At 42.4% G+C, this 13427-nt stretch overlaps 1 protein-coding gene across 4 annotated transcripts in view; it reads left to right on the plus strand.

Moving 5' to 3' along the window:
* The window catches only part of cacna1g (calcium channel, voltage-dependent, T type, alpha 1G subunit), a 190334-nt gene that overhangs the window by 97750 nt on the left and 79157 nt on the right, over window positions 1-13427 (plus strand). For all 4 annotated transcript variants that reach the window (XM_072712211.1, XM_072712212.1, XM_072712213.1 and 1 more), the window contains exons 6-10: window positions 3560-3719; window positions 4913-5204; window positions 8054-8146; window positions 9261-10107; window positions 10828-11213. In XM_072712211.1, the coding sequence (XP_072568312.1) occupies window positions 3560-3719; window positions 4913-5204; window positions 8054-8146; window positions 9261-10107; window positions 10828-11213 (1778 nt within the window). The remainder of the gene's footprint in view (window positions 1-3559; window positions 3720-4912; window positions 5205-8053; window positions 8147-9260; window positions 10108-10827; window positions 11214-13427) is intronic.

Genomic DNA, 13427 nt, shown 5'->3' on the forward strand with positions numbered 1-13427 from the left:
TCTTGTTACACAGCAGTGCACATGTCCAATACAGTCCTCTAAGTCTATATTATCCAAACTCGGTCTTTCTGGCACGTGGCCTAACCTTGTTTCAGACCAACTGAGTTTTTAATTTCCTTTGCATGATTGAACTATTAATTGAATGCATCAAAGGCTTTATGCTTCTTTCAGAATTTATGGCAACATCCATCGGTATCCAAGCATCCATCCATCTTTCATTACTGGACCACAGGGGACTGGAGTCGATTCCAGGCAGCACAGGGCACAAGATAGGGGGACACCCTGGATGGGAATGGGAATGCCGGTGTTACGAAAACATATTTATAAACTTTCATTTAATGAAATTCCATGTGTTGCGTAAGTGTTCCAAAAAATAAACACGGGATAATTCAAAATTAATAATGAACAATGCAAATGGGGAAACTAAATACATTTAGAATCATGTAGTCATTTATTTCAAGGGTACAATTAATTTAACCAACAAATTTGTTCAGCAGTATTGAAAAATGAAAGTGTGTCTCCAGCTAACAGGTTTAGCTTAATGTGATTTCAATTAAAATCATCATGAAATCTAAATTTTAAGCGATTAAGTCAATCACCAATGAAGCATAATAAATTAAAAGCTCAGCTGTGGAACAGATGGGGCTGGACTCCTCAGTCTGTTGAAGGCTGTGGTCCTGAGCGGTGGCTGAAGGTGCGGTGTGGTCACCTCCTGAGGAAGGCACCAAGAGCACATCCCTCAGTCTAGGTCCAGTCCGCACAGAACCCTGTGAACGTAGAGTGGGTTAGTCCCGCTAAAAGCAGATCCAGTTTCACAAAGCAAAGTCATTTAAGTACAACTATTTTGCGAACTGGTAGCTATGAGTGGGCACCAATGCATTTCTTAACTTTAAGATATTTTATAGGCTAACACATGAGCATTGTTAGGTCCAATCACTTGGGGTTATAGCCCCGAGTATTTTAAGCCTAGCCCCGAGTATTTTAAAGCCTAGCCCCGAGTATTTTAAAGCCTAGCCCTGAGTATTTTAGCCCCAGTGCCAATCTCCCTTAAAAAAAGAAAAAAAACAGGTATAATTCACTTAGCCTCTGATTTTTAGCCCCTGACTAACACTTTTTTTTGTTTTTGCTGAATTTGGTTTATTTTGAGAGATCACTATTTTGGTTTTCATTTTGGTTTCATTTGAATTAAAAACAATACAACTTTCATATGAAATGGCATTCTGTGGATTTTAGTTCGGTGTTTCCATCTGCTAGTATGAGCTCTCGAGGGTTACAGGGACAGATTGTGCTACTCTGACTGAAAGTGATCAAGCTTTACTAGACTGCAACTGAAAGTCTGAAACTCGCAGGGCACAGAGTGCTTTTACTGTATCTTGCCTGAAATATTTATTGGCTTAAAATATGATTTGCAGCTGCCCAACTTAAAATGTTTTGTACGTGCTCCTTGGCCAAAATAATAATCAAATGGATTAATTACAGTAGAAATCTTTTGCTGAGTTTGCCCACAGTATTTCACTGTAAGGAGTGAAAACGCAGGAGCTGATAAATCCATCAAATGAAAAACCTGTCTGAATCTAACTACTGTGACAATTTTCATCGTGGTGAGACTCTCTGTATACTGTGATGTTTTTTGGTAGACATGAATCATCCAATAATCTAAGTCTTGGTGATCTGATAAGTCCATTGTACTGTAAGTGTACTGTAAGTGGCTTGCTTTTCAGTCACATGATGTTATTTAGCGATATACCCATTCAAAAGTAGGTAGATGGGCTTCCCAGCCAGTGCTGCAGTCCTTGAACAGCTAAATAGTAATAAATAGTAGCCAAAAAATAACAATTGATCAACTTCAGCAGCAGTGCAGATGCACACACCTATTTCTTTTTTTCTGCACAATAAAACTTGCTTTATTTGATTTATCTGCACATACATGACAGTGCCAAGTGACAACTGATTTGTTTCTAGGTGTTTCTGAGTTTTGGGTTCACAGAAAACAGCAGTGGAATTGCTTTTTATATTGTAGCTACTCTCCTGAAGACAATGTGTGGTCCAAACTGAACCCCCATCTCTACAGCTTTAATTACATCACCAGTAGGTTTCTTATGGGATGCTATTTTATATCTGCACCACTCCCTAAATGTGGACCCCCCCCCCCGCCACCACCACCGGTTCCCATGAGGCAATTTATGGTCTAAACACTGATAATGCCGTCCAGTTTTCAATTGCATGGTTGTAAAAATTCAGTTCATTTCGGGCTTTTGACCTCTAGTAACTCTAGTAACTCCCGAAGGACAGCCTGCGGTGAGAGACAGACCTTGATCTCCCAAATCAAGAGGCATCCTTAAGCGCTAAATGTAGCTAAATCAGGTAACCCTTGTATCCATTGTGACCTACATATTCCAAGATTCAGCAGCCGGATGCCTCCTGAGATTTAAAGCTTTAAAATCCCACCAAATGTGTCTTTAGCTGGCTAAAACGATTTCATTTACAGGTACAAATTTTTCAGATGCCTTTCTGTCACATTTATCTAATTTCCCAGCCTTTAGTGTGCTCCCATTTCTCTTTTCGGAAATAAATCTTACCTGTAAATTTGCTTGTTTTCAGTCACAAGAGCCGTATTATTACGTTGTAAAGTCTGGCTGTTGCTGAGATTATTATGAGTATATACAGTATATGGCAGTTCAGTTATTAAGGGAATGAACTGATTTTGAAACGGAATTAATTAGAATTCTAATTTGAGTATTAGTCAACAAAAAAATCCATTCAGTCACCTTTTTAATTTATGGAAATGAGTCATTTTACATTTCTAAACATGTAGTTCACACACTTGGCAAAGGGGCTTGTCATAGGAAATATTTGGAGAAGAACACACTGCAGTCACTGGGATAATTTATATCTCGGGAAACAGATTCTTCATTAAGTATCTACCTCCGGTGATAGAGCTTCCCCCCTTATCAGTCCTTCCTCAGAATGTGAAGACTGTATCGCTTAGGTTGTCAGAGTACGGCACAGTGCTGCCAGCCATTCTGTTGGGATTCTGCACCAATTATTGTACTCTGAACATTTGGCCGGCAAGGTAATGTCGGTTATTTAGATCGAGGTAACCGGTTCCCCACTCAAATGGCTCTGATGGTACTTTTGTGGAACATTACCCTGCCCCAGCTAAAGCAGTATGCATTGCTGAATGTATCATTAACCCCACGAACAGGTGTGCGATATCTGTGCGTAGGACTGTAAGATCCTGTGAGGAATCATAACATGGGTGATATTATACATCGACTCATATTTGACTGGAGGACATTTCCTCTTTTGTGCACGTTTGTGCGTTTATGTGGGTGTGTGTATGCGTCACTCTAGTTCATGGTTGCCAGGATAGATTTGAGGCTTATGGAAGCTTTTCCAGCATTAAGAAGGTATGATGTGGATTCCAGTCGAGCATAAAAATCAAGAAACATCTCATTACTCCTTTGTTGCATTAAGAGCAGTTTGTTTTTTCTCGCGTGTGGGTATAAAGACATGGCTGCATGGAGAAAGGGCCATCATTGGGGTATCCTTTCTGCAGGCATGCGGATCCTCGTGACATTGCTGCTGGACACTCTGCCCATGCTCGGCAACGTTCTGCTGCTTTGTTTCTTCGTCTTCTTCATCTTCGGCATTGTGGGGGTGCAGCTGTGGGCCGGGCTGTTACGGAACCGCTGCTTCCTCCCAGAGAACTTCACCCTGTAAGTGACAACGAAACCAGGACTGGGTGTAGTACAGCCATATTCAATCCTGGAGTACATTTACTTATCCACCTGATGCATTTCACCTGATTTTACCTGTATACAATGTATCAGCTTTAGTTACTTCCTGCAAGAGCAGCCTAGACTACCTTACATTAACTACTAGAGTATTTCCTGCCACAGGCGTATGTATTTCAATTAGTGGAGCAGGTGCCCTGTGAGCACTGAAGAGGCATTTCAGACTATGCTGTCAGTCCTTAAAATAACAAGATAGGAACTTTCCAGCTTCATCCTGACCCTGAAGCAAGAATTTTTATGGCAAGTCAAGGTAACTGGTAAATGAAACAAACTCTTACAGTCAACACAGGTATAGGGAGGTCATTCTAGCAATAATGCAATGTGAGGCGTATTGTTTCTTGTCACTTTTCTCAAACTGGAGGGAGTGAGCCGAAAAAACTCTGCTGATGGGCACAGTGAACATAAGAAACTAGATGAATGAATTAATGATCTTGATTATCATAATAATTGCTTTGCATAAGAAGTGATCAGAAATTGTGATGATCTGAATAAAATCTGATATGGAATGAAGAAGTGGAATACAGCATGAAAAATCAAAACAGATATTATTAAGGTATTATTAAGTGCATATTTTCTGATGTTTGTCACAGTTTTTTGAGAGATTAGGGCCAGTGGGCCATAGAAGACCCTCATGTGCTTAGTGACTTATAAGAGTTAATTCAGTGAGTCACTTTCGCAGTGAATAGAATCTGTGTTGACAGACACCCCAATTATCGTCAGTCAGGGACGTGTGCCATTAGAGAGAGACCACGCCGGGGCTCTCTGCTGCAGTCAGCAGTGATTTTTTTCTGCTGTCAGGTTGGCATGATGTTAAAACCAAGGTCCAAAGCCCAGGGCTTGTTCGAACAGTAGCGGTGTGCAGGACAAACTAAATTTGCGGCTGTAGTTTTTCTATGTGCAGAACTCACAGAGTGTCTTATCATTTAAGAAACCAGAGTGCCAAGGAGGCTTATATTTGTACTTAATTTTCCCCCAGTTTTGCTTTAGTAGCATGATTTATTTATGAATGGATTGTAAGTTTGGGCAGTTACATAATATCTCATGTTTAATGGCGATATTTGGTGTTACAGTGTCACAGAATCATGAATGCATGTGTGACCCCCCCGCCCCCCCAGCCCCTTGTCTCTGGACCTGTACAGCTACTACCACACAGAGAATGACGACGAGAACCCATTCATCTGCTCGCAGCCGCGTGAGAACGGCATGCGCCTCTGCAGCTCGGTCCCCACACTGCACGAGGAGGGTGTGCAGTGCCAGCTGGACCACACGGCCTACAACAACACAGACAACACCACCTGTGTTAACTGGAACCGCTACTACACTAACTGCTCCGCCGGCGACGTTAACCCATTCAAGGGCGCCATCAACTTTGACAACATAGGCTATGCCTGGATCGCCATCTTCCAGGTGAGCCGCAGCCACTGCAGTGGAATATTCAACCTTTATATCCATATGTTGCCAAAACTTATCATGCTTGGGGTCTTACCTAGAATATATTTATTTGTTTACTTGTTTGTTTGTTCCTTGAGATATGCAGATTTACTCCTGTTCGTGGTCTCGCATGCATATAGACAATTATCTAAGAAGTTATTAAAGGTTTTTTGTTTTAATGTCTGATCAATTTTATCATTGGATGGCAAACAGGGGATCTTTTTGAGTGCTTCCTTTCATCTGGTCTCTTAAAGAGATGTTTAAATGGATAATGGGAGCTCTGGCTCTCTTCAAAATGTCTAAGGTTCCAGTTTTTATTACAGATTTTAAAAGGCGTTATTGATCTTAAGAGTTATTGATATTGTGTCAAAAAAATGACACATTAACTGAAAATCATTCAGATATAATCAATAACTAGAAAATGAATGGAATTCAGAGGATTTTATCTTCAATCATCATTAACTCCAGTGCACTAACAAAATTATATTTATTAGTCATGGGTAATTTACAGAGTGATAACTTTATTCTTGAATAAAACAATGCTTGTTGTCTACTTCCAGATGACAGATCACAATATATGCCATGGTCAGTTTTGCTTTAAAAAAATCAAAGGGTTTTACTTAATTCATGCTGACTTTGGCTTTCAAGCTGTGCAACCATGAACATTAATGTGACAGAATAAAAATCTGAGCTGAGCTTAAGAATTAAGTCTTGTTTGCAGTTGTAGCGCCCCACAGAAACCACTGTTCTCCGACTGTTTTAACTGTGTAGCAGTTGGTTCTGTCGCTGAAGCGAATCAACTTCCCTTAATTTTTTTAATTCTTCTCTAATGAAAAATAATCACTTATAGTGCCTGGCATTATTTGCCACTAATTAATTGTTTCTGTAGTAAAATATTATCCTTGTGTTTTCCAGACACTGCTATTTAGTATAAATGGAGCAACAATATTCATTTTTGTTGTGCATATGTCTCTGCCTCTTATTAGTAGTAAAAACATTGATATCAACTGTGGAAATACACTAGTGATTACTATAAAAATCGCATTATCGGCATAAAAAAAGATATATGGAAAAACAGTCACTGATTACAACGAGATAATTAATATTATGCTGGTTACTCTTTCCAAACCACTCTTGTCTTTAAGCAGACAGCACCTTGAATAAATTATTTTCAGCCTGCAAGATGTCTTATTAGATGAAGAGTATTTTTTAGATGCATTTGGCAAGCAGTCCAGTGACATTAGCTCTGGAAATTACTAATATGTCACGAGGAAGTGTCCCGAGGATGATGTCAGCCTAGCGAATCAAGGAGTAACGTGGGGAAGAAGAGACGTCCGTATTCCGTAATGCAGGGAGCATTAGAGTAAGCTGTGAAGCCAAGAAAATGATCAGGCATTAGAAAACTGGTGTCCAATGCAAGCAACCTGTACCAGTGAAACCAGAAGGAAGTGAAGTTCTGTTGGTGGCATTCTGGAACATGAACATGTTAAATCACCTTTCTGTTTGTAGTTTTAGTGGTATTAATAAGGCTACAAGGTGACAGAGTGCTGTGGTATGATTAAATGACATTACATTAGGCCCCTGAGTCACTGTGATCTTTTTAAATATGTGCGTTTTTAGCCCGGGGTCCGCTCGTTCACTTGGAACGGATCATGATAACGCATCTGCCCTGCTGGGTCTGCTACAGTGTTTAGCTTGAGCAGCACATGAATGAATTTAAAGACCTGGCTCTTTTCCTTCTCAGCCTCGTACGGCATTTATAGACACATTTTCTAATGCTGGTGCAAATCTGAAGACGCGCTGTAAAACAATGTCAGGCTCCCACAGAACAGTCACAAACCATCTTCATGGTAACCATGGCGATCTAGCTGGAGAGGCCCGGCAGACTGCTGCCGGTTCCAGTTCGACCCAATGCTTAGCAGTGCCCGAGGCACAGGGAGGGAGGTGAATTCACACGCCATGTGACTGCCTGCATGGCGAAAGCCAAGACAAGATGCTGATTGTCTCCAAATATAATTTTAATAATTGCTCTGTGACATATGCATGTCTTTTAATTTTCATGTTCTATTAGCGACTAAATATCACTTAATTATCTTTCTTCTTATCGGCATTTAAATTGGATATGGAAGTTGTTCTGCCATGCAGCTGCTAACAGATCAAATACAAAAATAAAAATAAATCAGCTATGGCATGTATGATTAAAGCATTAGGCTTTCTTTTCCAAATTTTAAGACATATTGTTAGCTGTAATTACTGCATTTAAGGGTAATGCGTTTGCATTGCTTGTTTCCCCTTCGGGAAGCTCAAAACTGAAATTTGTTTCTAAAGCTGTCATGTCCTGAGTACTGGGAGGTACGTGAGTACTTAATCTCGCAGCTGCGAGCTGCCAATAGCCTGCTCCCCTCACTCTGCGCTTAATTCGCTGCCTCTGAAATCAATTAGCTGTCTGACAGCTTTTCATCTTGGTTTCACACTCAGTAACATCTTGTAAATTACAGAAAAAGAAATGTTTCTTTTTTCTCTTTAAGTCTGCCCCTCCCCCTCTCCCTGCCCATCAGTTGCAGATACAAACGCACTTGAGGCAGAAGCAGCTCCTTAGCCTCTCTTAATGCCACGATGGGTTTACTAGCCACTTAGCAGCTGGGGCAGAATCTCAGCTGTACTGCAGGGCCTGTAAACATGCCGCTATCACAGGATCAGCTGAAACACTCCCTTTGCCAACCTAAGAAACAGTCACGTCTGCATGTTCCGTTTCTTGGTGTAAAGGAGATATAATTTTTTTGTGAAAGCTTACTCCGTCTTCATGTCTTGCTCTCTTTTTGAAGGTGATCACTCTGGAGGGATGGGTTGATATTATGTACTTTGTGATGGATGCACACTCCTTCTACAATTTTATCTACTTCATCCTCCTGATCATAGTAAGTACTGTAGCACTTGCAGGCCAAGCCTTAAGCCCCAGGTGAAAAGGTCCATGTATAATGAGCATCAGATCACAAACATAGGCAGATTCGTATTTTCAAGCTGCTAGTGAATCGCATTATATTTTACTATATTCGCCTATATGTAAAGTGCCTTGAGGCGACTGTTATAAAAGGTGCTATAAGAAAATAAACTGAATAGAATAGAATAGAATATTTTTTGGTTCTACTTTAATTGTATACTGCAGTGTTTCCCAGTCCGGTCCTTGGAGACCCACAGTCGGTCCCTGTTTTTGCTCCCTCCAAGCTCACTGCCACAGTGTCCACAAAAACGTGGATTGTCTGGCAGGGAGCTCGGAGGGACCAAAAACGTGGACTGTCTGTGGGTCCCTGCGGACTGGTTTGAGAAACACTGGTTGTGTAGTATTCTACCCCGGGCATGAGATTACTCCCTACCAGTAAAGGGGGTGGAGTTGGTGTCTGGCTATTCAGTAGGATAAGATGAAGGAAAGCTGCACTGGGACAGTGGCTGAAATTCTTGCAGAGAAGTTGGCTTCGATTATTTGAGTTATAACTTACCACAGCTTACACTGCTTACAGTTTCAGAGGCGGTATGTAGCAGAGGTGAGAGCTTTTACTGGCAATGCCAAATACATTCAACATGATGAGGAATGCTAAACTGTTCCTACAGTCTGTTTGTTAAATTGATAGCTTAATAAGCTTGGAGGATTCTTCCTTGAAAAGATTTTTCTTGAAATTTCTAAGTCTCCCATCAATGTCACACTCTTCATTTTTGGGATGTGTCAACTTTTGTATGCTGATTCAGTGCCATAACACAGTGTTTCCCAACCCAGTCCTCGGGGAACCCCGGACAGTCCACGTTTTTGCTTTCTCTCAGCTCCCAGTTCACCTGTACCAGGTATTCAGTGTTCCTGATTGGCTGGGAGCTGGGATGGAGCAAAAATGTGGACTGTCCGGGGTTTCCCGAGGACTGGGTTGGGAAACACTACCTTAACAGATCTGTTAGACGTGAGCACAGTTGTGATATGTATGACTATATAAATAAACTGGCGATGACTTAAACAGGGCTGTGGCTTCCTCTTTCCCTGCTCAGGTGGGCTCCTTCTTCATGATAAACCTGTGCCTGGTCGTCATTGCCACCCAATTCTCAGAGACCAAGCAGCGGGAGAGCCAGCTGATGAAGGAGCAGCGCGTTCGCTTCATGTCCAACGCCAGCACCTTGGCCAGCTTCTCAGAGCCGGGCAGCTGCTACGACGAGCTGCTCAAGTACCTCGTCCACGTGGTGAGAAAGGGCAGCCGGCAGCTGGCCCACCTCTCCCGGGCCGCCGCACGCCGGGCGGGGCTACGGGTCTGCACCTCCCCCGCCCCGGAGCCCCCCCAGCATAAAAGACGCCGTCGCACAAGGCAACCGGGCTCCATCCACCACCTGGTGCACCACCACCACCACCACCATCACCACTACCACTTGGGCAATGGCAGCGTGAGGGCTGACAGAGCCAGCCTGGAGCCCCGGGATGTGGAGAGTGGATCTGTGACCAATGGCGGGAGACGCCTCGCCTCACCGGCTCCCCTGCCCCTGCCTCCCAGCTCAACCCTTCCCACCTCCACCACACCTGCCCCTCCCATGGGCAGCAGTTCCGGTTCGGTTCACAGTATCTACCACGCTGACTGCCACCTCGAACCCGTTCTCTGTTCTGCGTCCTCTGCCCCAGCCCCTTCGCTGCAGGGCTTCAAGAGGAACTCTGTGCCTGGAGCCTTGCCGGTAGCTCCAAAAAACTATCCTACCCTGCACCCCTCCTCTCCTCAGGAGCATCTAAGGGAGATGATGCCCGTCGATCCTATGACCAGTAGCTGTGGTACCTTCACAGTTACCAACCTCAACATCCCACCTCCATCTGTAAACAGTACACAGTGTCTCATAGAGGCACACAGTCCCATAGGTAAATATCCCAAGTTACAGAAACAAATCATTAATAGGGATGGAACCAATAAAGCTTCGAAACCCATGGTGGTTGGGATTTCTGTAAATCACATCCACTTCAATTCAATTTATTTTTATATAATCCCAAAGTGGTTGGCCCAAAGCACTTAACACGCAGTCAACCAATAGTAGCACTTACTAATGCGCCTCAGTTTAGGGTAACAATAGTCTAAATGGATAGTGAATGAAAGACAACAGGTGTCTGCCCCATGACAAAGGGCATCCAATCAGAACCAGTGACTGAATACAGTGTTGCATCAGTTGGTGACTGTCATCATCAGTGTCAACGGGAATTCAACTGAAAGTTTAATATTATTTCTATAATGTGTTATATTTGTAGGAATCACTGCCTGAAATTATAAATCATTTGCAATAGATAACATTTTATAGTAAAGAACCCAAATATAATGAAGGTAATGAGTATGCATGAAATGCAGAATGAATTAGACTAAATGTACTGTCAGACCACATCAAAGTGATCTATCTGGTTATTTGGTTTGAAAATGCCTAACAGTTTTCAGTTCACTGGATTTAAAATGCCCTGGTCAATAATGATTTTTTCATGCTGTTTATCTATCTAGGGAACCACAGAAGCCAATTAACGCAGTTTTATTGATTCTTCAAAATAGCTGAGAGCTTGACTTTAAATAACTGATTTTCCATTTATTACCTTGTGCAGGAAGGGTCTCCTGCAAGCTGGCTACAGTCAACTGCGGCATCAGCCAGGACACCAATCTGACCTTTGACCCCGAGAGCTGCCCTTACTGCCTAAAATCCACAAGTCTGGACTCAGAAGGCACAGAAGGGAATGAGACCGCCGACTCGGACAGCGAGGGCATATACGAGTTCACTCAAGACATGCACTATCGTGACCGCCGGGACCATAACCAGAAAAGGGGGTCTACCAGAATGATGTTGGGTCTACGGGCAAGAAAAGTGCTACTTTTCTGGAGGCTCGTGTGTGAGACTTTCCGCAAAATTGTGGACAGCAAATACTTCGGCCGGGGCATCATGATCGCCATCCTCATCAACACGCTCAGCATGGGCATTGAGTACCACGAGCAGGTGGGTGCCAGTCGCCCTCAGAGGCGTTCTGCTAATGTCACACAAGGCCTGGTCGTCTTGGTCAGAAAGATCTGCATTCAAGAAGACAGAAGCCTTGTATGGTTGTTCCTGCTTAACTTATTAACGTATTTTTGAGTTATAAAACTCAGCAGTAAGAGCTAAAGATAAAGTGATCCTGGTTTTGCCAAAGAAAGTCCTGTCATTGTGTTTTTACCATGGCCTTTGTCAGATTAATCTTGGTAAAAACATACTGATGTACTGAGGAGATTTTTAGCCAGTATGCTTGGTAATTTGTCCAAAAATGTCCCATAAACTACTGTCAGGAACTGTGTAGGAGTCAAGCACATGGGCCTTAGGTATGGGTGATTAATTCCGCTTGGTCGCAGTGCATAGTTTAAGAAATGTTTCAACTAAAACTTACTACACATTTGTCAAGAAAGCAGGCATGATTTTGAGGATAAAAAAAGAATCAGCCAACACTACTCTATCCTTCTCTGTAGCATTCTTATTGTGGTCTTTGGCAAAACAGATCGCAGGAGGTGCTCCTTCCGTCTTCCAGCCTAATGGCCTGTGAACTCTCTCCTTGGCAGCAGATAAAAATGGTTTTTACTTTGTTACAAGGAAAGAGGAATGAGGCAGTGATGTTCGATCCCTCTCATTCTGAAATAATTGTGCCAGAGGCTGGGCCTGATGTCAGGATAATATATGACACTTATTTAAGGACTACCATGGATCAGTGTTTCAGTCTTTCAGTGTACCTCGACCTGAAACCCCATCAGCTGTTTATCATTCATTTTAGCCCAAACGTAACTGGCTGAGGCCATGTTAGTTCCACCCCCCTGCACCAGAGAATATTATTGGGTTATTTGTTCGACACACGCTGCATAGTCCTGACTATGATGACTTTGGAAAACAGCAAGAGAAAATGCTTCGACTGTAAATCTGATGCAGTGCCTTGAAAAATAGGATGTTTTTTCACTTATACAAACACTTTTAGGAGTTGATTCAGAATATACGTCCGGTTATGGGTTTGCTACAGCTGCATTTGTAAACCAAAACCTTTTCTGCTTTTTTATCTTACAAATGGCACTGAGCTGACTTATTTTATTTTTCCAGCATCAGAAGTTCTCTATTCAGCAATAAATAAATAAATAGATTTTGCATTTCTGTCCCTTGTGAGATTCATGTATTCGGAAACTAATATTTTAGTCATAAAGCTCATTACTTTGAGCTGTACGCAATTCACAATTTGACATTATTTTAAAACTAAAATTCGATATGTATGCATAATATTAAACAGAAATTGCTGGACACTGAAGCTCACACACACACCCACACCCATCCTGCTTCAACAAAGGGCGGCCTTGTAAGCCCCTGTTAACATTACTGGTGCTGTAGGCCATGTTTAGCATAAACGTTATCTAACAGCAAGCTGCTTGACAATAAGGGTGCCTTGCTTCTCACACGGCTTATTAATAAGCAGAGTCTTTGTTTTGCATCTGCTTCTCTGCTCTTTCCTGCTGCCAGATACTCTCCAGTGAAAGATCCAGGTGATGCGTTTCTGCGCTTTAACGCACCGCTAATTGCATCGTTTGCTGCTGATTCCCAGGGAAGCGGCCACCGGGCCCCCCCGGTGAACCCCTCCCCAAGGGGTTTTTTGAGCCACCTAGTGAATGGGAGACATGAGTGCAATAAGAATTCAAATTTACGAGGTTACTTGGGTTCCTTGACCCAGTCCCTCGACAAATAAAAACAGACGCCAACCTGCCTAATTGCATCTGTTCCCTTTAGCTTTCCAGGAAGTTTTATAGCCTCACTCTAACCCCCATCACTTCTCACTCTCCTCTCTGTTTTTCCAATTTGGCTGCCTATTTTCTCCCATTTTTGCATTGGCTGTTTTTGGAACGTACACCTTCTTTGCTCAGAGGTGATTGCTAAAACCAAAGCAGGCAACACAGCTATTCACTGTGCAGCTATTCACTAGAGCTGCACAGGCTCGCCGATTCCACCCCGGACCACAACACAAGGGATTTATCAATCCTCTGATACTTTGTATTGCTAATATTAATGATTTCTGTCATCAATAATCTTTTAATGATAATTGTTTGTGTCATGCATATGTGTATGATTTAAACACTACCTAGCAATACAGCACCAACTAAGATTTAAAAATATAAAAGTTGACCTGTATTCAGTAGTCAGGATGAGTAAACA

The sequence above is a fragment of the Paramormyrops kingsleyae genome, chromosome 5 (assembly GCF_048594095.1).
Source record: "Paramormyrops kingsleyae isolate MSU_618 chromosome 5, PKINGS_0.4, whole genome shotgun sequence".
Taxonomy (NCBI): Eukaryota; Metazoa; Chordata; class Actinopteri; order Osteoglossiformes; family Mormyridae; genus Paramormyrops; species Paramormyrops kingsleyae.